General features: G+C 50.3%; 1 protein-coding gene across 3 annotated transcripts in view; it reads right to left on the bottom strand.

Moving 5' to 3' along the window:
• Positions 1-9,430, bottom strand: part of BAZ1B (bromodomain adjacent to zinc finger domain 1B) — a 49,387-nt gene extending 39,957 nt beyond the window's left edge. For 2 of the 3 annotated variants that reach the window (XR_008489395.1, XM_054394430.1), the window contains exon 1: positions 2,063-2,545. Coding sequence is in view for 2 of the 3 variants with exons in the window: in XM_054394430.1 (XP_054250405.1) it covers positions 2,063-2,454 (392 nt within the window). In the remaining variant the exon portion in view is untranslated. Of the gene's footprint in view, positions 1-2,062; positions 2,546-9,317 lie in introns of those variants that run through there. The other variant, XM_054394431.1, reaches the window with a different exon arrangement.
• Between the last annotated feature and the right edge of the window lie 17,177 nt (positions 9,431-26,607).

The raw sequence follows: 26,607 nt of genomic DNA, 5'->3' as shown, positions 1-26,607 counted from the left end.
TTTCATTATTCAGGGAATAAAAGCCAAAATGCAAAATAGCCTCCCATTTCAAAATTCTGGGAACAGTAAAAGCCAGGACAATGTTGGAGGCAGATGCCACATTAGCATGCAAACATCCAAGGGCTTTTTGCTGCCCTCCCTCCAGCATTAACCCCCCACAAAGTGTTAATTGGCATGACAATACAAATTGTACTTGTCCTTCCCAGAAGGAACACCATGAAGTGGTGCACTGAAGAGCAGCACTGAGGGTGAACCCTTCCTTGGTGGTTATTATAGATTACAGCCTCTCCATGAGATGTTCAATAGATATCAAGACCAGCTCATTACTCTGGGGCTTGTTACTTTAAACATTTTTGCTTCCAACAGTAACAGGATGATGGTGACCATTTAGCATTTCTTTCTTCCCCATCAGACTGCTTAACACAGTAAAGATAGAGGTAGGCTTACACCATCAAATTATCTTTCCAGAGAAAAATATTTTGTGTGTTTCACCATTTTCAAGCTTTTTCATTCAGAGAAGAGAAAAGACTGTTACAAATTAATTTGACTGATTTCCTTTCTAAAAGATCAGGTCAGTTGGCTGACAGGAGTACCAAGAAATATATTGCATAAAGCTTTCTGGCTAAAAAGTCAAGTCAGTTTCAGGTTACTGTAAGGAGGAACAAACCCACTCCATTTTTCCAAAACACTTTTAGCTTCCCAGACTCAGGGATCCATTGCTGGCAACCCTCAGCTATATTTGTTGTTCTACAACTGCCACGAACAAGTTTATCCCTTCAGCAAACTGCCTAAATCAAAGTTTTTTTTTAAATTCAGACTAGTGTCTGGTATTAAAGCAGCCAGCAAACTGCCTGGGAAGCTTTTAATCCTGTTTCAAAGAGACAAGACTAAAATTTCACTTTGGAGACCTACCCCCCCTATTTCAAGAGACTACAGCTAAATTTGTTAGTGAGATATCTTCCATTTATATTTCATTTACATTTCTTAATGTTTTCAGAAGTGGCAAACCAATCCAGCACTGGGTTTTGACTCAGTTTTATGGAGCTTTCTCTGCACCCTCCCTTCAAATAAGGACACTGGGGAGGAAAGACTGAAGACATTGGTACTCCAACCCTCATTGAAAATAGGACTACTAGCAAATAGGTTTATCTGTGGCCTCTAAGGATATGATTAACTTCAGATGATTGGGAATTTCTCCATACATAAGGCTGCATTGACTTTTTTTGCTAATGAATCAGAACTGTTAATGCTTCACAAAAGAGGCAGCAGATTGTCAGGTGGTACTGCTGACCATCTTCCTAGTTTAAAATTCAAGTCATCAGTTCACAGAACAGAGAAATATTTGCTTGGCATAATTCCTGCAGTTTGGTAATTACAAGGTTAAGTTCTCCATGTGGGTTGAGCCAAGGACTTGTACCTTCGGGGAAAATTCACTTCTATGGTAAGAGCCATGCTGGATCTCAGCCAAGGATTCAGGACCATGCTGTGTGCTAGAGGGGGAGGTCAGGGACATGGCAGCTTAGAGGGACACTAGTGGTCTGAACAGAGTAATGACTCTTGCTGCTTTCCCTTTGTTGTTTATTGTTTCAAGTAGAGCAGATATCCAAAATCTCACTCCAAAATATTATTTTTATTTAGTATAACAACTGATTCCAATGCAGATCCAGAAAAAAAATCATGACAGCTGTAGACCTGGCTGATGCAAAACACTTCAACAGCCTCTTTTTACTGTATTTTAGTTTCACTTCCTTCAAGATTTGGGTTTTCTTCCCTCTGAAAAATTCCCCAATACTCAAGGGGCTTTAAAATAAGCCAAGTATCATATACTGAATTACTCTGGCTCAAGCAATACCAATATACAGCCCTAAATCAGTACATTCCTCAACTGCATTACGGATGGCATCACATTTGGACTTCATTTGCTTTCAACTCCAGAATCCCCAGATCAACTACAGCCAGGAAAAAAGCTACTTTACCTCAAAACAGCAATCACATCCCCTTCCCAAACCCACTCTTGTGCCCCTAAAGATAGGCACATACCCACTGCTCCACTGGTACTTACAGCTCAGCGACTTCCTGTTCCTCCTCCCAAGCCTCTTTGTGCGTCAGCTGGCTGCTTCCTGTGCTTTTGCACGTCCAGATTCGCTCGCTGTACCGCTCCAAGCGTGCTTCATACTCTCTGTAGGAGCAGCAGCTCAGGAAAACAGCATTCACGCAGTGGAGAGCACAATCACAGTAGCACAGGACAACCAAATTCAATCCAGCCCTTACTGGTGGAGCGCACAAAGGCTGAGGATGGCTACAGGACACTTTGGCCCTGCGTCTACTGTGGAGATGCTGCGTTAAAGCATGGGAGGTTTTCACATCAGGATGCACTGGGGGTTGTTGGAGCTGAAATGCCAGGCACTGGCTTGCAGAAGGTGCCACATCAGTCAGCTCAGCACATGAATACATGTGGCTGAACCTTTCGTGGCATTGCTGAGTTACTCTTCAGCTTTTCCAGTAGGATTCATTGGAAAACAGCACAAACAGCATCACAGACACATGTAGGAGACACAGCATGGGCTGCCACTAACTGCCCCACAAGAACTACTGGGGAACTACTACCACTAACGCCTCAGAGTGTGTTACACCCGAGAGGCAAGTTACCAACCTATCCAGTACCCCTAGTCTTTTAAGGAAAAAACCCCAAGGCTTTGAAACTGAAATCACTAGAAAGGCCACCCTTCCTTTGGCTTCACAGAACCATAGAATTGGTTAGGTAGGGAAAGATCTTTAAGGTCCTCAAGTGCAACCATTAGCCCAGCACTGCAGGTCCCTCAGCACCACATACGAAGTCCTTTAAATCCCCCTAGGGATGGGGACTCCACCACCACCCTGGGCAGCCTGTTCCAGGGAAGAAACTGTTCCTCATCATAGAGTTGTTAGGGTTGGAAGGGACCTCAAGCATCATCTAGTTCCAATTCCCCTGCCATGGGCAGGGACACCTCACACTAAATCAGGTTGGCTGGAGCCACATCCAGCCTGGCTTTAAAAACCTCCAGGGATGGGGCTTCCACCACCTCCCTGGGCAACCTGTGCCAGTGCTCATGTCCAACCTAAATCTCCCCTGGCACAACTTGTTTCCAATAAGAACATTCTCCTGCACTAGCACGTGAGGATCTTTCTCACCAGCTACATCACCTGCTTCCCAAATCACAACCAGCCTCAAGGTTAAGTTATTCTGGCCATTAGGATTAATGGGTGCACAGACAAGCCACCATGCTGCAGACAGCCTTATGAATTGCAGCACTAGCTACTACTCTTGTTGTAAGCATCTGTGGCTGTGCTCTACCCATCCCACCTAAACAGTAATTAACTGTCAGGGCAAACAAATATAAGCTGCTTCCTACTTTCTGTGGACAGCACAGGTAAAGGCACCACTGTCAGAGCAGCCAGCACAGTGTAAATCCATACCAATTTACCCCGTGGCAGCCTGCTGAAGTTGCCATATGTTTATTGATGGTAACTTAAGTGGAGAAATTATAAGAGAGGCAAAAAAAGCATCTTGCCCTTCTCCTCCAGCCTGCTCTCCAGCAGAAAAGCAAGCAGAGAGTACAAAGCACACTTGTAACAGCTCCAGTGGCTCAGCCTGCTGCAGCACAAGTGCTAATTATGAGTCTCTGTGGGAACAAGCAGATTGCTCCATGCTCCTGCAAAGGCAGAGCCACCAGCCACAGCAAATCATTCCTCCTATCCTGCATATTCTTTGTCTCTCAAGAAAATTTGAGTGTAGCTAACCTGCTTTTTTTTCCCCTCCTCTTCTTTTTTATTACAATTCCTATCAGGAAGCTGAATTACAACTCCAACAAAGCCAATCTTCTTGGACTTTCCTTCATAGCCCCAAGGTAAAGCTCAACAAGGTACAGAAGCTGCACTGTGGATGTTTACATACAGGTATCTTACAGCTAAAGCAACTGGCAATACAGAAGAATATAAACCAAGAAATGAAACCCCTCCAGAGGAGGCTGTCCCTGCTGACAGCATTCCCTCTGCCTGGTCTTAAAACCTAAAAGAAATAATCATAGAATCATTTGGTTGGAAGGGATCTTTTAAGATCATCAAGTCCAACTGTTAACCCAGCACTACCACTAACCCATGTCCCTCTACACCATATCTGGATGTTTTTTAACACCCTCCAGGGATGGTGGCTTCATCACGTTCCTGAGCAGCCAGTGACAGGGCTTGACAACCCTTCTGGGGAAGGCATTTTTCCTAATGCTCAATTTAAACCTCCCCTGGTGCAACTTGAGGACACTTCCTTTCACCCTATGATTCATTACTTGAGACAAAAGACTGACTCCCACCTGGCTCCAGCTTCCTTTCAGGTAGTTATAGAGAATGAGAAGGTCTCCCCTCAACCTTCTTTTCTTCAGGCTGAACCACCCTGGTTCCCTCTTTCATGGTTCCTGCAGCTCCCCAGCTTGCCCTGCTTGTAGAGTCTCCTGCTCTTCATCAGGAGAGCAGGGATCTGATGAGTTAGCACCCCACTAAGTTCTGATCCCTCAGTCCATTGCTTACCCCTCCCTGAGGTTTCAAAGATACTTAAAGCTGCCATAGAAATGAGAGGTGCTTCACAGTAGGGGCAGGAAGTGCCATTACTGTGCTGGGGCTGCAGCAAGGAGTAACCACAGCTTGCAAAGGAACTCATCTCCACAGCACCACTCTCCAGACCAGAAGTGGACTTTCACAAACTGTTGTAGTCACAACAGAGCCAGAAGGAAATAAACAAAACCAAACCACCCAGAAAAACCCTCAAGAAACAAGAAGTCCTCCTTGTATTACAGCAATTAACCGCTTTAATAATGACTAAATTGCAACCACTACTGCTTCCTATGCCTTTCCCACACAAGAGTTAAAAGTAAATTAAATCCTGGCACTAGACAGGAGCCTAGACACACAAGAACTGTCTTCATCTTCATTCAGCAAGCCTACCTCCACTCACCCCTAGTGTTTCCTTCTGCCTGTCTGTGGACAAACCCAGACAGGAAGGACTCCCAGCTGCCATAACACAAGGAAAGATACTTCTTAAAGGTTCAGGACGTTGCTTTAGTAAACCTTCAGCAGTCTAACAAGTATTTGAGGTACAGCTGGGAAATAAATTTGTGGCCTACTACTCTCCCACATTTGTCAACTTCCTTCTCTCTAGACCCATGAGAAGACTCCTTTCTTCCTCACAATATGAGCAAAGATATGTTGCTCTCCAGTTGAAAAATAACTGAAAGATGTCTTTTTCTCTAACACCATTTCCCATATTGACTGAAAGATCCATGAGAATTTCACCCTCCTTGTACACACCCTCTCAGCATCTGTATTTTTCAGATCAATCCCAAATTGATCTGACTTACAACAATTTTCCTTTCCAGCTCAGCTCTGCCTCTCAAATGCCATTTAATTTCACCTACAGTTAGTCAGTTTGTCTAACACTGACCCCTGGACACATTCCTTGATCAACATTTGAGACTGACCCCTGGACACATTCCTTGATCAACATTTGAGACTTGTGCCCACCCCACCTTTGTGCTCAGCCACAAGCTCCCAAGCCAGGTTCTGCTTTGAAATCCTGGGGCCAGCACAAAGCCAAAATGCAGGAGGATGTTTTTGTCAAGTTCACTATTGCTCACCCTTTCCACTACACAGACACTGCTTGTCCTTTCCATTCAGACTGGAAACGAACCCAAGAAATTTCAGGCTGTTCAGCAGGTCTGATTCAGGACTACAAGTGAGGGCTTCCTGGGCCATCACCAACTCATCTGTCTACACAACTGGGAGCTGCCATTGCCACAAATTCCCGACACAAAAATAATAATTAAAAAACCCAACCCTGGGCACCAGCTACTTGTAAACATCCGCCACAAATAACATTTGCTAAATTAACAGCTACACTCCAAGTAGTCATCTTTTTACATCAGTTTGTATTGCACTGAAGATTCATAATATTGAAAGGCAGGAAACAATAAATACAAAAGACCCTTTTAAAGAAAAATGTTTAAAAGGAAACAAGCAAACCACTGCACAAGATGACTACCAAGGAGATACCAGGTTCACTTCGTCCAGAGTTACTGATGCCCTTTCAGAAGCCACTACCAATGCCAAAATAGCTAAAGAATATCTTAATTGTTTCCACTCGTATCAGCTAAGAAGGCAAACTTTCAGCAAGGCCAGTATGCATATAAGACACTGCTCCCTGGGCAGGTGGCGAGGTTCTCCTAGAACTTCAGAGCATGACTTGTTTGTGCCTTGGTGCTGCTGTCTTTCAGGTAGAATTTAACTGGCTAATACCACACACGAAGATGTGAATTCAGCCTCCAACTCGCACACCAAGCGCAGCCCAGCTCCTCGTGTTCTCTGTGCCGCTCACCATACAAAAATACTAACTACAGACAGCAAGCTTCTATCTGGGGAGGAAAGCAACACAGCTTCCCAAAACCACACTCTGGTGGCTGAAGGAGAGCTTTGGCTGGAACAATCCCCTCTGGCGAGTCCTGGCTGGGCAGCTCTCTGAACTGAGCCTCTCTCTTGAGCTGGCAGAGCTGCCTTCCAAGCCGCAGCAGAGCGCAGACTGCGGCAGTCCCACGTGCTAACCTGGAAGAGATGACCCTGCTCACCAGGGAACAGTCAGTGTTGGTAGACATCAACAGCTCAGTATGCACCACAGACCAGGTGCAGAGGTGACAATCTAGACAAGACTGCACCACACGTGAAGGATTTGCTGACACCTCACGTTATCTCAGAGCAGATCCTCCTGAGCTCCTGCAAGGATGAGCCTATCTCTGCCTACCCAGCCATCCACCCAGCCCCACACCCACACAAGGCTTCACTGGGACACAATGGGCTCTACACAGCATGGTCTCTCTTAAAGGGTTTTCAAGGAATTTGGCAGACAACAGCAGCTACACAAAGCTACAAAGAAATAGCAGACCCAAATAAAACACCTGAGCTCTGATGACCAGCCCTATCCATCTGTCCACTACTGCCAGGCACTTCTGCAACACATGCCCACAGGGCAGACATCTCTCCTCATACACAAATAGCCCAAGCTGCGTATTTTGGTTCAAGCCAATCTCCAGCTGCAAATCCTAACAATAAAAAAACACCACCACCAAAGAGTCTTAAGAACTTTTCATATCTTTCAAACACCTCACTGGCAGCTGTGTGGTGTGAGAACCTGGACACTCTTTAGAGGAAGAGTTGATCAACAGTTTTTCAGGGTGGAAAAAGAACAGCTCAGAAGATACTCTGCCAGGCCTGGGTGTAAACCACACTGAGCACTGTCTTTGAGTACCTCTCAACACACCCCCTCTGCAGGCCGTTTCCATCCACAGAAGCCATTCCTCTGCACTACCTAGGATAAACAGCAGTGACCAACATAAAACCTTCCAAGTCTTCCTTAGGTGACATCTCCCTTCAACTCACCGACTCATTTGCAATTTTCTGTTCCACTTTTTGCTTAGCTTATATTCTACCCAGTCAACAAAGCAAGATAGAAACCCAACATTACTTGGTTTCTCTTTTTAGCTTCATGACGTCTATCTGCCCAGATGAACGTTCCAGAACATGCTAGGCTGTCCACCTCCCAACAGCACCCCATGAAGTACTTTGCCAAAAGATGAGCATCTTTCTAGAACCTCAATACTTGCATTGGTTTCCTCTGTCCTTCTGCCCCCAAGGATAATGCCATCCTCTCTGAGGAAGAGAAACTATCCCTTTTGTTCCCCTTAAGGTTAATACAAACCAAGCATCTGCAGAAATGTGCCCCCCCCCCATCGACTTATAGATCCACCACAGCCATAGCAAGAGATTTGTGCTCTAATATAGAGCCACATAACTCCTCTGTGCTGTCTCTACAACATAGACAAACCTTAAAAATCACACCTTTTTACAAAAGTAGCAATTAAGCTCTCCCTCTATCTTTCTGATCACGGATCAATCCTCCTAGAGAAACGGAACAGGTCTCTACTTGGACAGATGGATGACTGAGCTACTTTCAGTTTGCACACAGCACAATAGGAGCGTTTTGAGTCACAGACTGTGTGTTTTACTTTAAAATACTGTTAAAAAGCAAGTATCTGACACTACCCAATCTCATTTTATTGGGCTGAAAGCATTATCAATGCTTATCTGCGCTCAGATACGTTCTTCAAAAGCTACCTAATCCTTCCAAGAGGTTTTCACTGGCTGTTCTTCATGCTGAAGTAACAAGACACTCTCCAATAGAGGGGTCTGTCTAAGTTCTGGAGTCTCTTTGTCTTCTGCGCCGCCAACATCTCTGAGGTATGTTGCTATATTCATGCATTTCCCTCTCACTTCCAGTCCTTCCTTCAGTTCTCAATTCCTCAGATTTTCACCCTTACAGCACAAACAACAAACCAGCCACCCCTCAAAGAGCAGTTTGCAGGTCACAGAGCATTAGCCCTGTCCCTCCAGCCCTACTGGAGACCTGAACAGTAACTCTGCCTTCGTGGCTGCACATCATCTGACAGTTATCTGCCTTGCCCACATCCACTTCCTGACGCTCAAGGACTGTCACCCGCTGACCCTCGGGGAATCACTGAAAGAAATAAATGTTTTTCCATGCAAAAGCAGCCCAGAAGAGGATACTCACAGGCAGACTGAAAACCTGGGTTCTTCACAGGCAAGCTGCTTCTGTCACTATTTTCTTCTCCTCCTCGTGGGAGTCTCTAATTTGAGTTCCACTGCTCACCCACGGGATACACCCCCCCAAATTAGTGCTGCAAACCCCCTCGAGAACTGCTCCTGCACTAATTGCATTCTTCAATCTCTATCTGCCGGCATCTTCAACATGCAGCCAGCTCCCGGTTCCCGGCAGCCTCGACCCGTTAGTTTCTTTCTACGACCGCACCGCCTCCGAGCCCTTGAGCCCCGCGGAGCTGCTGGCCCCACTTCCCTCCACCTCCCTTCCCATCTGCCTAGAACCGCGTTTGGAACTGGGGCCACAAAGTTGTCAAGGAACAACCCCCGCCAGCCGAACCCAGCTGCGGGGAGGGCCAGGATCCCCTCATGGGCCGGGTCCTTCCTGCGAGGAACCGGCGCCGGAGAAGACGAACGGCCCCGCGGCCGCTTTGTTCTGTCCCGCCACCCCCCGGGAGGGCCGGGGCCGCCGCGCAGGCCGGTTCCGCGCCCAGCAGCAGCAGGCCCACTCAGTTCGGGGGCTGCCGCAGCGGCAGGTGACAGCAGCACCTCAGGAACCACACTTTCCTCCCTTCTTTCCCGCCGCCCCGTCCCCGTCCCCCCGCGCCCCCAGGCCGGGCGGATACTCGCGAGTGCGGAAGGCCTCCTGCGTGTGGGGGATGACGAACCGCTCCCCCGGCTCCCCCGGCGGCAGCGGCTTGGCCAGCGGGAAAGGCTTACGGCCCAGCAACGGCGCCATGGCGGGACAAGGCGGGGGGCCGGCCGTAGCCGGCAGATCCGCGCAACGACCCCGGCGACGGCGGAACCCGGGCGGGACGATTGAAAAATGGCGGGAGATTCCCCTCCCCCTCCCAGGCGGGCGGCGGGCCGAGCTTCGCTGCGCGCAACGCAACCTGCCTCCCGCCCCGCAGGGTCCGCCCCCATCACCGCGGCTCAGAGAGATTACTGGCGGGCTACCGACACTGCCGGCTCTGGATTGGTTGAGACGCCCATCCATCTGGCTGTCTCGCTCCGCCCGCCGGCGCTGCAAGCTGGCCTGGACGGCGCGCGAGGTGAGAGGTCGCGTTATGTAAGTGGCAGAGAGCGCGACTCCATTTTGTGTCCCCGTTATCCGCCCGCCCCCTTGCCCCGCGACGGCCAATCGGAGCGCGTCTCCGCCCACCCGCCCATCCGGGTACCGCGGCGGGGCCGCGCGCCTGGCTTTGTCCTCCGCGGTCGGCTCGTGCTGCCCGCCTCCCGCCTCCCGCCTCTTAAAGGGGCAGGGGCGCGCGGGGCATGCTGGGGGCTTTGTAATGGCGGTAGCCTTCTCTCAGGGAGCGAAGGTTTGCTTCGGTCGGTCCGTCGATGGTACCTGGCCTGGAGCGTTCTCTTAGTGCTGGGCTTGCCCTAGCAGGTCAAGTTCCTTCGCGGAGAAGCGAAGCGGTGGCCCTGGCCTGCTGGGCCCTGGGGCGGGTGAGGAGGGAGACCGCGGCTTACCGGGACAGTGCTGCCGGTGCTGTCAGTCTGTTTGTGCGGCGGCCAAGGCTCCTCTGAGCGGCCCCGGCATGCACCGTCTTTTTTCCGCGTCGCGGCCCGGTGGCGACGGTTTCTTGTTGGGGAAGATTGCCTTTCTCCTCGGGAGCGGGGTGGGGGTGGTTCGTGGGGACGGCTGTGGGCTGTGTGCCTGCTCCCGAGGGGCACCGCAGGCGCTGCGCCAGCTGCCATCAGGCTCTGGGTGCAATAAGGTGGGAGGCCGGGCACCCCGCGGGTGTTGCTTCTGAAAGAAGGAAAGATTAAAAGATTGAGAGATTGGAGGTTTCTGTGTAGAGGGGGTTTTTGTTTGATTTTGATTTGGTTTTGGGTTTTGCATCGTAATTGTTTACTAGGGCAGAGCGGCAGCAGCTCAAGCACTGCCTGCCAAGAGCAGTCACATCAAAAACACAAGCCCAGAAGTGCTTCCTCTAACCCCTTGCTCAGTGCTGAGGAAAGCAGATGTCAGTATTAAGTGTATTGTAGTGCTCCTGACTTGCTGCTGCTTCATGGCACTGAGGAAGTCTGCTTTGTGTAGCCCTGCTGTGGCTGCTTCAGCATGAAGAGCAGCAGCCTTGGCAAATGAGACCTGTGTGGGATAAATCCAACTTCTCAACCTACCTGAAAAGTTAGGTAAAGCCTTTGCACAACCTGGAGTATAGACTTTCTGATATGAATCTCCACTGGAAATTCATAACTGTATAAAATGTCAGCACATAATTGCTGCCTTATCCCAGGGTCTTCATCTGACTCTGAAGAGAAGTTGCAATAATAGGAAATGTTTCTTTTTTCCATCCAGACAGCCATCAGTGGAAGCACATGAAGATGTCCCAGCTCCTTGGGAATTCATAAGCAGCTGGAGCTCTACTAGGCCCTGCAGTGTGGTACCTTTCCACCTCCTCCAGCTAACAAAGTCTCAGCCTCACTGCCTTAATGTTTGGCCACCTGACTAGCCAAACTCTTTTATCCTTAGCACATGGGAAGGACAGAGAAAATGCATGGGAGATGTGGTGAAGTGTGGTGCTGCTTCACTGAAAGTCCATCTGGTGGTTTTGAAAGGGTACCTGATTTTTGGTGTGTGCAGTGATGAGATGGGTGAGGGCCTTGACAAACAGGAGTTTATTGGATGGGGAAATCAGGATGGACAAAGGTTCATGAGGAATTGGTTTTAGAAGACAACAGAATCCTGTTTATCTGTACAAGGCTGGGAAAGACTGAAAGGAGAAGGGTGAGGTACAGAGGGAATTTCATTCAGAAGAAACAAAACAGTGAAGATTACAAACTCATGTAGTAAAGAAACATCTAAACTGAAAGTTCCTTGGCTGGAAATAGCAGGAGGAAGGGACTGTGAATGCCTTTGTAGGAAGGTGGCATGGCTGGGGGCCATTCATGTGATGGAGCTGTTCAAAAGCCAAATAGAAGCTCAAATAGTGTTGGATTCAGTGTTTCCATCACACAGCACATGCTGCTCTCAGCTCTGGAGCCCTGTTCTTGCCACCAGGCACACAGGCAATGAGGTCATGCTGGGATGGATGTGGAGAGTGGTACAGAGGAGCAAGGAGCCAGCCTGACAGGAGGAAACTTCAACAGTGGTTGCCAAATGCTGCAGCATTTAGGTATGGTCAGAGAATCTGAATATCCCTTCCCAGGTGATCCTCTTTAAATCCAGAGATGACACTGTTAGACACTGACATTCCCCAAAATAATTCAACACCCTCCACCTGGGTCTCTGCTGAGTTCTTCCTGCTGAGTGCAGCAAGACAGTGCTGCAGCCCTTGCTGATGGCTGTCATCCCCACCTCGTCCTGTCTGCTAGCTTCCTTCTTGCTGCTGGAGCTGTTGCACTGTGGCTGCCTCCACCACCTCTCCTCCCTCTGCACAGCTGTCGTTCTGCCTCAGATGGGTGCTGGGTTCACTCCTGGATTACAGAATAGGGGCTGAGAAGTGGCCTGTCTGAGCATGATTCTATGCAGGGTGTGAGGTGTTCTGGACCTTGGAGCTGATCTGCAGAAAAGCCTGGCAGTCCTTGAGATTTCCTTGGAGACAAGGAACGTGCTTCATAGTGCTGCCAGTTGCTTAAAGAAGCTGAAGCTGAGCAGAGAGAAAAATAAGTGAATCCCAAGACCTAAAAAGAGCTCATTCTTTTCCATTTATCCTAACTGACCAGGCTGAGAGAGTTGGAGTTGCTCAGCCTGGAGAAGAGAAGGGTCTGGGGAGACTTTAGAACTGCATTTCAATATCTAAGGAGGACCTACGGGGTGAGGTGCAATGGTTTGAAACTGGAGCAGGGGAGATTTAGGTTGGACATCAGGAGGAAATTCTCCATGAAGGGTGAAATACTGGAGTGGGTTGCCCAGAGGTGTGGTCGAGGCCCCATCCCTGGAGACATTCAAGGTCAAACTTGATGGGGCCTTGGTCAGCCTGTTGTAGTTAAAGATGTCCCTGCTGACTGCAGGGGGTTTGGACAAGATGACCTTTGAAGGTCCCTTCCAGCCTGATGGATTCTGTGATTCTGTGCTCTGCAGTTTTAACAACCAGCACCATTCATCTGCAGGTCTCTGAGCTCTTGACAGCTATTGAGTTAATTAAAGTTTGCATTCTCCCTTTGGACTGAATGAGCTAAAACCAGTTTCAGTTTGATGGAGATCTCTTCAGTAGTGCTCACTTTACAGCCTGGTTCTCAGGAGCACAAGGGCCTTTTGCTATTAGGAAAGGACCCTGGAGTGTATGTAACTCACCACTGACTTCCCTGTGTGTAATGCAGAAGATGATTAATCAGATCCATTACTGCTTTTAACTGCTGCAGGTGCTCCCTCACTGAACTTTCCCATTTCTTTTTCTCATGCAGCATCTCCAGGCCTTAGTTGTAACCCAAGATATCAGAAACTCTCCATTTTATGTTCCTGCAAATATGCATAACACAAAACTTGATCACTTCTTACATATAACTACACAGCTTTTGTATTTGACAGGTCTTCACATCTCTGTGGAAAACATCTCTGCTGAGAAACAGGAGAAAGCATTGGCTGATCTTGATATTTTCGTGGCTTTTTTCCAGTCACTTGTGGTCCTCAGTGACCCCTTTTATGTATAAATTGCATAATGCTTGAATTGTGAAGCTGTCCTAAAATGTGGTTGCAGCTTATGAGGGAATAGAATTTATTTCAGTTTAAGTTAGAACATCTAAAAGCCATCCCAAAACACAGCTCAGGTTTCTGGCCTGTCTCCAGCCCTTGGGGTTGTGGTCTGCTCTGAAGTTCATTTCATGTCCATCTCACTCTTCAGCCCCTGCCCTTCTGCTCCTTGGCCTTTTCTATTTGCTGTCTGCAAGGAAAAGGGAAGGAGCAGAAGGACAGGGGCTGAAGAGGGAGATGAGGCACTTGTGTTACTTGCACCAGGTGCTGTTTGCTCTGGGGAGGCTGGCTTGGGTGGGTGTGCAAACTGGAACCAGCTCTGCTCCTGAGCATCAGAACCAGCAGTGTCACTCATTTCTGTAGCAGACCTGAGAGGGCCTGCATCTCACAACCAATGTTTGCCAGACTGCTGATGCCATTACCAGATGATTACCATGGATTTACCAGATTGCTTTATTGGAAGGATCACATCATTCCTGCTGGTGGACTAACAAAAGCATTTGACTTCAAGGGGCAGTTTGAGGTCTTGGAAACAGGGAGGTTTGTGCTTTGAGTATCCCTGGAACACCACCTTTACCACAACAGAACAGTGTCTGTTGGCATACAGAAATCACCTCGAGTTTCTGCAGCATCTTAAATCCTCCTCTAACAGGCAGGAGGCAGAGGTACCTCTGGGACATAAGGATGAAGTTAATTAACACAATAAGGGTGCCCACCAATAGATGGCAGCTGTGAATGCATCCCTCTTCCCCCATGTGGTGCAATGTATGGATCCAACAGTGTGCTTAGAGAAAGGAGGAGGTACTCTCCTGGTAACACAAATCAGCTGCACCCTGGATGCATCTTCCAAGGTGCTGGAGAGAGCCAAGGTGTATGGATGACTGCCAGACCTCACCTAGCTGTGGGTGCTGAGGAGCACAAAGCTCATCTGGTGTTGTTTCCCTCTGTGAGCGCCATGGTGTGGAGCAAGAAATGTCTTCACAGGGTCACTTAATAGGAGAAATGCAGGCACAGAGTGGGCATTTAACTGGCTCCTCTGCCAGCCTGGTTAAGGCTGCTGGACACAGTCTCTCTCCACTTCATTGCTACACTTGGTATCTTTAACCACGATTTGAACTCACTTTGGGCTTTCATGTTTGAACTAAATTTGGCCTTGCCCTTCGTACACGAAAAGCCACATCATTGTCCTGCTGTGCTTGGCTTAGTCTCAGTCCAGTCACCTCCAAGTCTGTCTGTGCAATGAGATTCTTCTTGTCTGCTCCCATGATGCATCCTCTGCTTGGCTTTGTCCCAGCAAATGCCCTTCCCTGACGCAGGTTTCTCAGGCAGTTCCTGTATCCTGCCATGGTGCTGCCAGATCCACCTGAGCCCATCCTGCCTGGTGCGTGGGCAGGACCCACCAGGCTACTGGCTCCCCACTGTGTCAAGAAAACAGGGATGCTGTGGAGCACCTGGCTGTCCTCAACGATTCCCTGGGAGCTCTGCCAATGCCTCCATAGTTTTTCTATTCTAAGTAAGCATCTTCCCCTGATTTCTGCCCTCCTACAAAGACCACCAAATTATTGCTGAAGTATCAAAAGCTTTATTATGGTCACACTTGGTCTCCTTTACTGCTGCTGCCAGAATGGAGATTTAATACCACAAATCTAGTGGTGACTTTAGGAACAGCTTGTTGAGGATCCTTCTGCTTTGTAAAGGTGCTCCAGGAGTTATTTTGAGAGCACAAGCAGCTCACAGCCAGTGAAAGAGGATTGTGTGGTGCTTCCCATGCAGCTGAGCTTCAGGACGTGGCATTTTGTCAGACCTTACACTGCTCAGGCTGAAATTCCCTGTGGCTTATGCCTGCTGCTCAGGTGGGGAGGAGAGGGGGAAAATGGGGTGTAATGAAAAAAGGAGGGGTCTGGGATTTTAGGGGGTAGGTACAGAGCTGGGGAGCAGTATATTTTAGGGAGGAGGTGCTTGGCTGAGAGGCAGAAGTGAGCAAGCACAATCGCACAGCAGGCTCAGACACTACATGGGCCTGGGGAGTGACAGCAGCCATGAGACCACTGCTCAGGCAGGGAGTAGCCCTAGAGGCTGGGGAGGGGGCCAAGGGAGGCAGGACCCACAGGGAGGGATGGGAGGGTGAGCTAGCTGTGTCCAGCAGGCCATCTGCATCTTCTTCCCTGGCAAACAGCTGGGCTCTGAGACAGGCAACCCTCTGACATCAGTGCAGGGCCATCTGGTGAAGGTCTGGTGTCAACCATTTGTTTTTCAGGCTGGGAAAGAGTGCCACGAGCTGCATCAAAGGTGCTGTGAGGTGCTCAAGGGTATCTGTGCAGGCCCACTTGGCTCTCCAAGGGTTCCCAGTAGACAATGACCTGCTAAGTTTTGTATTAGAGCAGGAATGGATTACTCAGTGGTGGGAGCCATGCTCCGCTTAGTGCATGGGTTAAACACACACTGCCCACAGAGCTGGTAGTTGATCCTGGACCTTGTACTGCAGCTGCTTTGGAAGTACCCAAAGGTTGGTTTTCTTTGCATGGATAGTTCATTGCAGCAGCTTCTCAGCCACATGGCCACTGAGCTATTCCAGGATGGCTTTCTGGGGCTGCTGCACACCCAGTTTCCCAGCTGCCCAGGAGATGGCAGTCCTGCCTTTGGACAACGTGTGCCACCAGTCCCCAGGCAGCACCAGGTATTTCTCAAAGGGCAGTTTGAGGCTTGCAAGGAAACCCAAGTCACAGGCTCTGCGTTTGGCTTGGTTGAGGAAGAAGGTGGCAATGCTTGCAGGAATCTGTCTGCCCTCTTCTGTGGGCTACCAAACCTGGGGTGGTGAGCCACCAGCAATGAGGACAACCTGTGCTCAGCAGTTAGTGTTCCTGGGTAGCTAGTAATGATGCAAACCTCACCAATGGGACAGCATCACTGTGAAGGACTTAGCACCACAGTGGCCTGGAGATGCAAGGTCCATGTGGCTTCAGCTCCTCCAGCTCTGAAGGTTTTCACCACAGATGAAGGCATCCTTGTGAGGACTGAGCCCCCTGTAATGGAGCCTGACCTTTGGTTGCCTCTTCCCAAGTGGAGCTATGGCTGGTGCCTTTCACATGCGAGCAGGGAGTGCATGGTGGGAACAATCATCACTGCCTTACCCCTGCCCATCTTTCCCCCTGCTCCCCATTTACAGCCCTCTGGTTTGCTGCAAACTTGTCTTTCCTGTTACAGATCAGCAGGCATCTAAAATTGCTTTTACACTTGAGATGATGGCAAATTATCTGTTTGATAAGCAAAATGTTGAGCCCACTGAGGAAATCCATCATTGAACCCACCTCAGTTCTCTCTCAACAAAGGACAAACAACAAATCCATCAGTCAATGCCACCTCCTGGGGCACAAGCTGATGTGCCTCACCTCCAAGGTTCCTGTCCTGGGCTGCAGCTTTGAAATTCTTCTTCTCTTTATGGTTCTCCTATAAAGACAATCATCAGTGTTGGTGTTAGTGAGGTGGTGCTTCACAGAGCACCTGCAAAGAGGCTTCAGATCACAAACACACTGCAAACAGAGCTTCTAAATCTGAAGAGAGCTGGGCCCAGAGAGAGCCAGCCAAAAAGAGCATCTTCTCAAATGTGGAGCTTCTTGGCATGGGAAATCAGCTAGAGAAATGTCTGACCTTCAAAGCAGGAAAGCAAATCTCTTGTGACTACTTTTAGGGTAGAAACAGAACTCTGTAGTGGAAAGTACTGTCACAAGGTTCTGCTCAGCACTCCAAAAAAAAATGATGGTTGCAAGTCATGTTGCAAAGCCACAGCCTCCTTTGGGAGAAGAAGCCTCCTCATCCCTTTGCTCTTTAAAATCACATGAGCAATTCTACACCACCCCCCGTTGAAATCCTCTCTTGTAGATGCTTTGTAGTCTTTATTCTTTCAACTTTGCCAATGTTTGTGCTTATATAACGCTGTGCTGAAGTTGTCAGTTGTTTCTGGGTCACTTTTCTACTTCTTGATGGAAAACTTGGTTGTTCTTCCAACTTCTGCAATGCTAAGATCTTCTTTTCAAATATTCCTTTGGGCATGTAGAAGAGAAGGGCCTTACATCATAGCTGTCAGATGCCATCTCTGTGTGAGCTAGGAAATAAATCCATGTACAAACACACACCCAACAACCTCCTCTAGACTGGAGGCTGTAGAAAACCCTCTCAGCATGAAATATTGCAGCAGCTGGGGAATTAATTTATTATCTAGTGATTCTTTTGCAGACTTAGGATGAACAGGCAGCCTCCTCTTCTGACCAGTCAGTACTTCCTTTGATGCCTGTCCTAGGCTAAAGGCTGTTTAAGAAACACTGGCACCTTAAAAAAAAAAAAAAAAAAAAAAAAACAGCTGCTTTCAAGTTGAAAGTTGTACAGATAGGAAATAGAAGTGTCTGGACTCATTTGAAGCAGCTTTCCACTCCTGTTAAACCCTGCTGGAACTAAAGGGATTTATCTGAGGAAATTACTTGAAAACAGGGGGAAGATAAAGCTGTGTCTCTGGGGAGGTTCTCAGATTTTCCCTCTGCAGAGACAAAAGCAGGTTTACAAGTCTGGTGCATGCTGATTGGAGAGGGAGTTTGAGGAGCTGGTGACCCAGAGGAGCAAGGAGCTGGTGAGCAGGGGGAGAGGTGACATGTGGGTGTCAACTGAGCTGCCCCTGCCTCTGGTCTGACTCCTGGACAGGCAGTGCAGAGCAGGGGCTCACCTGGGGAGCTGCTGCACCAGTGGCATTGCCAGCAGCTTCCAAACACACCCTGGGACATGACACTTTGGGGCATGGTTTGATGGCCACGGTGGTGTGAGGTCAATGGTTGGACTTGATGCTCTCAGAGCCTTTCCCAGCTGAAACAATTCTGCGATTCTGTATGTCTGACCTGCTGGTTTGCAAAGCCCTTCTTTGGGTCCCTTGATGGACCTTTAGTAACAGAGGATTCCTTGTTCATGCCTCAGCTACACAAGTTAGAGGACATTTGGGTCCTTCCATAGCCTCTTGGCCTGTTATCTCTGAGGTGCAGGCAGATGAAGTTGCTGTGGGGTTCCTTCAGAAACACATTTCAATCCTTCTCCTCCTTTCTCCTGCCCTGTGACTCTGCAAGGAAGACTTTTTGTTGGGGGAGGATTCATGGACTAGCAGGACTCAACTCTGCCCCAAGTGCTCCAAAGTCAGGACAAGCCTGAGATGCACTTCTCCTCTGCACCCCAAGTAGCTGTCAGGAACCAAAATCAGAGCTTGCCCTGCACCCTAGTGCCCACCAGACCTCACAGTGCCAGGCTCGGCTCAGCTCAGCTCCCTGGGCATCATGCAGGCAGGAGCCACTGTAAATAAAGCAGGACCTGAGAGTAGGACACAGCCCCTGGGTGGGTGGCTGAGGTCTCCACTGTGCTGTCCTCACCAATTCTCCCCAGAGGGTAAGATGGCTTCCCGTGGTGCTGCACATTTGGAGCTGCAGGCAGCCCATGGCCTCATGTCTTTCAGATAAAAAAGGAGAGAGCTGATAAATCCCGGAGCTAGAAGAGCCACAAAGAGGGGACTTCGGGGAGAATTTAGTGAGCAGTGGCCCAGATACATCAAACTGTCTCCTGCATAAAGAGATAGCCCATTAGTGCTCCTCTTTGTGCAGCACAGCTCAGGGTACTTAACCTATTAGATGACTGATGCTGCTTTGATGTATCCCAGAGAGACGGTGCCAAACTTTTCTGTCACGTTTCCCCTGCCTGCCTGCAGTCAATCAGTCACCTCCAATGGAGACAGCCACCCTGCTGGTGCTGAGGTGACATCCGTGTCCCTGCCAGGCAGGCAGGATCCTGGTGGGGTGGGGTGGGGTGGGGTGGGGTGGGCTGAGCAGCACCTGATGAACTCACAAAGGATCCAGCTGTGGGAAAACCCTGACTCCATCATGGATCCCACAGGGGATGGATCCCACAGGGGATGGATCACACAGGGGATGGATCACATAGGGGATGGATCCCACAGGGGATGGATCCCACAGGGGATGGCTCACATAGGGATGGATCCCACAGGGGATGGATCCCACAGGGGATGGATCAACGGATCCCACAGGGGATGGATCCCACAGGGAATGGATCCCACAGGGGATGGATCCCACAGGGGATGGATCACATAGGGAATGGATCCCACAGGGGATGGATCCCACAGGGGATGGATCCCACAGGGGATGTCCCCAAACAGCACCAGCATCACTGACCTCCTGCCAGCGTGGCAGGGAGAACTTCCTGCCTTGTCTCACATGCAGTGGGTGTAGGTCCCATGGGGCCAGCTACAGATGCCCTTTTTCTTTGCTGCTAGTGGTGAGGCATCCCCCAGGCGTGCCAGTGTCACCCCTCCTTTTCTGGCTCCAGCCTGGAATTAGAGTCCAGCTGGGCTCTAGTTCTTTCCAACATCTTCAAGCTGTTGAAGTGGAAGTGGGGAGATTCAGGCTGGACGTGAGGAAGTTCTTCCCCATGAGAGTGGTGAGAGCCTGGAATGGGTTTTCCAGGGAGGTGGTTGAGGCCAGGCTGGATGAGGCTCTAGCCAGCCTGATCTAGTGTGAGGTGTCCCTGCCCATGGCAGTGGGGTTGGAACTAGATGATCCTTGTGGTCCCTTCCAGCCCTGACTGACTCTATGATTCTAAGGGCACTAAAAGTCTTTGCCTTTACTCTGTACCTGCAACCCTGGAGCATATTTTGGGGCTGGTGGTCTTGCTCAGGCAGGAGGGGCTGTTGGCAGCCTTCCCTCTGAACAGACCCTGGCAGCAAAGTGCCAACATTCAGGTGCTGTTTTGAGGGACACTGCAGTAGGTGGCCATCCCAGACAGAAACCCACCTATGCTTCAACCTGGGAAGGTGTTTGATGAGACAAGCAGCTTAGACCTGGAAACATTTCCTGCCTCTGGGCAGAGGGAAGAGGATGCTGCGATCAAGTCTTGCAGCACCGTAAAGCAAATGATGTTCTGCTGAGCTGATAAAGCCTGGCACCCACGTTGCTGCTGGGCTGCACATGCCATGAGTGCATATGAAAATTCACTGGCTTGAAAGTAAAAGGGTGTTAGAAGTGCCTCTCTAGAGGATGGCCCCAGGATGATGTCAAGGCATCTGTAGCATCCTATTTCTTCCATCCTTGGGTTTGGAATACCAACTTAAATGTCCTTGTGTTTTGTCCCTTTGAACCTGTGTCCCCACAGTGACCTTGTGCAGCTTTGCCAACCACCTTTGTTTCATATGTGGTGGATTTTAATTCATAGCCCATTTCAGAGCACCAATTGTCACTAACAGAGGTCAGGAAGATCCTTTTCACTTGATCCAATCCCTCTCTATGCAGATTTGGGGTGAGGAGGCAGTTTCCTGGGGCAAGTGGTGGTTACAGGCTTGCTCTGCTGTACCCCAAGCCCACAGCTTTGCGTGGGGTTGTTGTGACTCAAGTGCTGGACCCCACACTTGGCCTTGTTGAAGCTCATAGCAATGGCCTTGGCCCAGCCAGCCATCCTGCCACAAGATAACTCTCCTGCCCAACTTGGTGTTTTCTGTAAACTTACTGAGGGTGCCCTCAAACCTCTTGCCCAGACCATTGATAAAGACATTAAAGAGAACTGGCCCCAGTACTGCGCCCTGGGGAACATCGCTTGTAACTGGTCACCAGCTGGGTTTAACTCCAGTCACTCTCTGGGCCCAGCCATCCAACCAGTGTTTTACCCTGCTAAGAGGGGGAAAACCCTCATCCAAGCCATGAGCAGCCATTAGGGTTCTTCCAGGAGTATGCAGAAGGAAGTGGTGCCAAAGGCAAGATCCAGGTAAACATCAGCCACAGCCCTTACCCACATGTTAGACCTTCCCAATATTGATATTTGCTTTATACAAACTTAATCCCAGTTTAGAATGCTGGGAATAGGTACTAAAAGTGTCCCATTTATCACAGTGCAATGTTCTCTGTGTGCACAGGTATGGGACAGCAGAGACAGGAGAGTTTGCTTTACTTGGGATGTGCTGTGAGATTTCTTCTGGGAAAACAGCACTCTGCTCACAGCTGGGAGACAAGCACTGCCCATCTTGCAGCTGCTCCAGAGGCCAATGAGGAAGAATTCAAGCAGTGGAGAGTAGAAAAATCAGTTTAGAAGCAAATATCCATAAATCCATGCAGAACAGCTTGATGATGGCATGCAGCAGCCCATGGCAATGTGAAGGCATCTCCAGGTTGTTGTGAGCTTCCTGAGGTTGTCCAGGCTCCTGACCGGTGGCCCAGGAGGTCTGGGGAGGCTGAGAATGCTGGGAGGATGGTGGATTTTATCACCATTAGAGCAGCTCCACACTGCCATGAAGTCTCTCCAGCCTCACCAGGGTGAGCTCTGTGGTCAGGAGGTGCAGGAGGTGCAGGAGGTGCAAGTGTGGGTCCATTCTGGCAGTGTTTGATGGCCCTGGTTCTGTGGTGGCTGTTCAGAGCTCTAAAAGAGCATCATCTGCTTGGACCCCATGTCACAGATAGAAACTCCTGACTGCTCAGAGAGGACTCTTGTGAGATTTGGATGGCTTTGTGGCCACGCCAGTGGCTGCAGTTCTGGCTGACTGTCATGAAACAGAAATGTTGGGAATGGGATTACATCCCCTCCTGTCCCTCTCAATGTAATGGGCATAGAATCACAGAATGGTTTGGATTGGAAAGGACTTTTAAAGATCATCCAGTCCCACACCCCCCTGCAGCCAGCAGGGACATCTTCCACTAGAGCAGGTTACTCAGACCCCATCCAACCTGACCTGGAATAGATCCAGGACTAGGGCAGCTACCACCTCTCTGGGCAACCTGGGCCAGGGTCTCACCATTCACAAGCTGAATGTTGTCACCATTCTGCCTTCTGCCTATGAGCACTACTGATCCACACTGGTTATCTGCTCCAGAAGCAAGCAGTGACATCCCTGGGCTCTTCCACAGTGCTGCTTTGCTGTATTCTGCCTGGCGAGGATCTGGCAGGAGGGACCCTGGATCCTGCTCAGCTGTGTGATGAGCAGGGCTGCATCATCAGGGTTGTGCCCTGTGGAGGTGGCAGTGAGGCTGGGTTCTTTTCACTGGTGGCCAGTGAGAGGACAAGGGGCAGTGGGTGCAAATTAGAACAGAGGAGATTTCACTTGAACTTGAGCAAAAACTTTCCTGTGAGGGTGCTGGAGCCCTGGAGCAGGCTGCCCAGAGAGGTTGTTGAGTCTCCTTCTCTGCAGACTTCCAAAAGCCTCCTGGACATGTTCCTGTGCAACCTGCTCTGGCTGACTCTGCTTTAACAGAGAGGGTGGACTAGATGATCTCCAGAGGTCCCTTCTTTGAGGAAGCTCAGCAAATATCTCCAAACCTTCCCTGGTGGCACACCCAGGAAAAGTCCTGCTTGCCACATGGGTGGTGCAGAGATGCTTTTGCTGCTGGTGGGCTGTATTTGCCCAGGTTCTGATAAGGGCTCTTATCAGAGCATGTGAACAGCCCTGGGCAGGAGCTGTTGTTACAGCCATATTGCCAGTAGCCCATTACCACACCCCAGGACAAGAATGGGATGGGGCTGGTGGCAGCAGTGTCAGCCTCACTCCTCCCCTGGCACAGCACAGCTATAAATCCTGTGCCTCAAACCATACCTGCAGAAAGTTCCTGGACTTGCAGGTGTCCCCCACAGAGTCAGCATGGGTGAGTGTGGGGGAGCAGGGCAGGGTGGATTCCCCAGCTCGTGGCACCCCAGAAGCAGTGCTGGTGGAGGGGAAGGGGGGTGTTGAGAGCCTCCCCTCTGACAGAGCCATCCCTTTTCTCCCATGGATGGAGAACTTGCCACAGAGGCAGGAGATGGCACAAGGTAGACTTAAGGTTTGTGATGTTTCTGCCTGGGCAAGGGAGAAGGTTTGTGAGGGACATGGAAGTCCCTGAGTCTGCTTTCAGCCCAGCCCAGCAGTTTCCTGAGTAATGTCAGGGCAGAGGAGAGCTCAGGAAGGGTTTGGAGTGGGAAGAGGCAACTTGTGTGTTGCCCTGTGCCAGAGAGCAGGGAGCACACCAGCTCTGGGTCATACTGGAGGGGTGCAGACCTGCTGGCTGACCTGCAGCCCTGGTCACTATGCCCTTCTGGCTGGAGGAACAACGACTGTGCACGTCTCACATTACTAGAACCCAGCAACATCCTTGCTGTGCCATCCTTGCAGGTTTGGGGTGACTTGCAGCTGTTTCACCTCGCTGCAGTTGGTTCCCTATTGCATATTTTACTCTGATTGACTCTCATCTTGTCTCTTCCTCCCCCAGCTGCCCAGTGTGCTCCCCTCCTGTTCCTTGCCTGTGTGTTGGCCCTGCCACATCTCACCATGAGCATCCCAAGTCTGTCTCTCTTCAATCAATCTTCAAACCAGTTTGCTCCAAACACGTCTGTGGTCGGTAGGTACATGGGAGGTCTCCATCTGTGCCAGCAGGACACAGTTAGGAAGCCTCCAGAGCAAGCTGCTGAGGAGGGCATCTTCCAGCCCAGTGCTCCCCCTGCTCTTGTCAGCAGAGCCCCAGCACCCCTCAAGAGATGCATGCCCCAGCATGAGTTACCTGCCCTTCCTCAGCTGTCTGGTGGATGCAGACACCACACCTCGCAGTCATTGGCCCTTCTGCTCATGTGTGGGTCTGGAGAAGCCCAGAGGGTTTGCTCTGATCCCCTCCTGAAGCCAAGGCTCTCCCTCCCCACACATCCCCTGCCCTGCAGGAGAATGGCAGGGACAATCAGAGGGAAGGATATAGGCGGAAGGAAGGGTTCTCCTGCTGCAAGTATCCCCAGCTATTTCCCTTGTCCCATGGCTAAGAACAAGGAAAGAGATTTTCTTCTGTGGGGTTTCAGTCCTGTGGAATGTTCCTTCTGTGTTATTTCACCCAGACAAGTACCCTTGTCCAAGGGTACTTCACCAGACTGCACCATTCCCTGCCTCACCAGGGTACTCCTGGTCCAAGGAGGATGAAACACCTCCTGCAGTGGTGGGTGAGGATGGCTGCTGTCTAGTTGGCTGAGGGAACACATGGCAAAACCATGCCCAGTCTCTGGGGGCACAATACACCAAAAATATTGGAATGTGAGACTTAAAAGACAAAGGCTCCTTCCCCAGGCAGAAAAATAAACAAGAGCTGTAAAAGCCTTTATATCTTACTGCCTGGACTCCACTTCATAGAATCATAGAATTGTTAGGATTGGAAGGGACCTCAAGGATCATCCAGTTCCAACCCCCCTGCCATGGGCAGGGACACCTCACACTAGATCAGGCTGGCCAGAGCCTCATCCAGCCTGGCCTTAAAAACCCTCCAGGGATGAGGCTTCCACCACCTCCCTGGGCAACCTGTTCCAGTGTTACCTGACACCCTAGAAAGTCCCTCCCCAGCCTTCTTGTAGGCTCCCTTCAGATACTGGAAGGCCACAAGAAGGTCTCCTGGGAGCCTTCTCTTCTCCAGACTGCACAACCCCAACTCTCTCAGTCTGTCCTCACAGCAGAGCAGCTCCAGCCCTCTGCTCATCCTCGTGGCCCTTCTCTGGACATGTTCCAGCACCTCCAGATCCTTCTTGTCATGGGGGCTTCTTGAGCTGGGCTGCAGATTTCTTTGGTGTCAGCACTTCCACTCCCAAATCTCCTCCCCACTGCTATTCCCCATGCTTCAGCTCCGGCTGGTGAATGGCTCCCAGCAGTGCTCCAGGGGGGTGGAGGTTTGGTAGGGCGGGCAGTGGGGGACAGTGTGTGACAGCGGCTGGGACATACGAGAGGCTGTGGTGGTGTGCAGGCAGCTGGGCTGTGGAGAGGCAGTGTCAGCCCATGGCAATGCTTACTTCAGCCCTGGGTCTGGGGCCATCTGGCTGGATGATGTTAACTGCAGCGGGGAGGAGAAGCTCCTCTCCCAGTGCTCAGCGCAGGCTGTGGGAGTGCACAAGTGTGGGCACAGCGAGGACGCAGGCGTCGTGTGCTCCGGTGAGGATGGGCTTTGCAGGCTCTGGGCTCCTCAGGCAATCCAAGGATCTGTAGCTTCTTGGTCTTGCAGAACCGGCTACAGGAGGACTTTGGGTTGTGCCTCGGTCTCGTTGCGTAGGGTGCTGTTAAATCACCTTCTCTCCTGCCCCAGGTTGGCCCAAGGACTGCAGTGAGCTCCCTGCTGCCAGCCCCAGTGGTGTCTACGTGATCCAGCCCACAGGACTGCAGCCCATCGTGGTGTACTGTGACATGAGCATGGCAGGTGGGGGCTGGACAGTCATCCAGAGGAACAACAACAGCACAGAGATCACCTGGGCTGAGTCCTGGAGCACCTACAAGTATGGCTTTGGGAATGTGCTCGCTGAGTACTGGCTGGGCACTGAGTACATCCATCAGATCTCCAAGCAGAAGGTCTACCAGGTCAGGTTTGTCATCTGGGATGCCACAAACACCACCAAGTTTGCAGACTACAGCCTCTTCTGTGTGGAAGAGGAGTCCCAGGGCTACCGGCTGAGGCTGGGAGTCTACTCAGGGACAGCAGGGGATGCCATGGCCTCAAGCCCTCCCAGCACCACACATGACAACATGAAGTTCTCTGCTAAAGATCGGGATCAGGACACTTACAGTGGGAACTGTGCCTCCAACCACGGGGGTGGGTGGTGGTACTCAGGGTGCTACTCTGCACGGCTGAACGTCAAGGGGACCATAGCATGGGGCAGCCTCTGCAATGGGAACTGCAAAGCTTCTGCCATCCTCATCAAACCCATTACCTACTGCTAGAGCTTTGTCACTGCCTGTCTGCTCCGTGCATGATGCCAGTCCAGTGCCCTGTCAGGCCTCTCTTTACTGGGGGGAAGCAGACTGGGTGGTGGCAGGGCACATCCTGAGCTTCCAGGAGATTTTTCTTTCACCTCTTTTGCAGAGCTCCTCTGCTTCCCTTACTGGGTTCTTCCCCTTTGATCTGTTTTTGTATGAATTGCTCTAGAATCAGACCACTGTGTTGCAAGCCCTCTAATTCTCAAACATGCCTGCCATGGAGAATAAAATGTGCTTTGAAAATATAATGCCTGGGTGAGCATTACAGAAAAATGTCCTTAGCTCTGTAAAGAATCAGTTCTCTGCTCTTCAGGGGTTCTGTCACCCTCTCATTAGCTGGAGTGGAGGAATCATAGAACCATAGAATTGTTTTGGCTGGAAAAGACCTTTAAGATCATTAAGCCCAACCATCAGCCTAGCACCACCATGGCCATGAAACCATGTCCCAAAGTGCCATGTCTACATGTTTCTTGAACACCACCAGGGATGGTGACCCCCCCCAGATATCCTC

This window comes from Indicator indicator, chromosome 30 (genome assembly GCF_027791375.1).
Source record: "Indicator indicator isolate 239-I01 chromosome 30, UM_Iind_1.1, whole genome shotgun sequence".
NCBI classification, from domain to species: Eukaryota; Metazoa; Chordata; class Aves; order Piciformes; family Indicatoridae; genus Indicator; species Indicator indicator.
The sequence above is the reverse complement of the archived record's forward strand: the minus strand, read 5'-3'. Positions and strand labels throughout refer to the sequence as shown.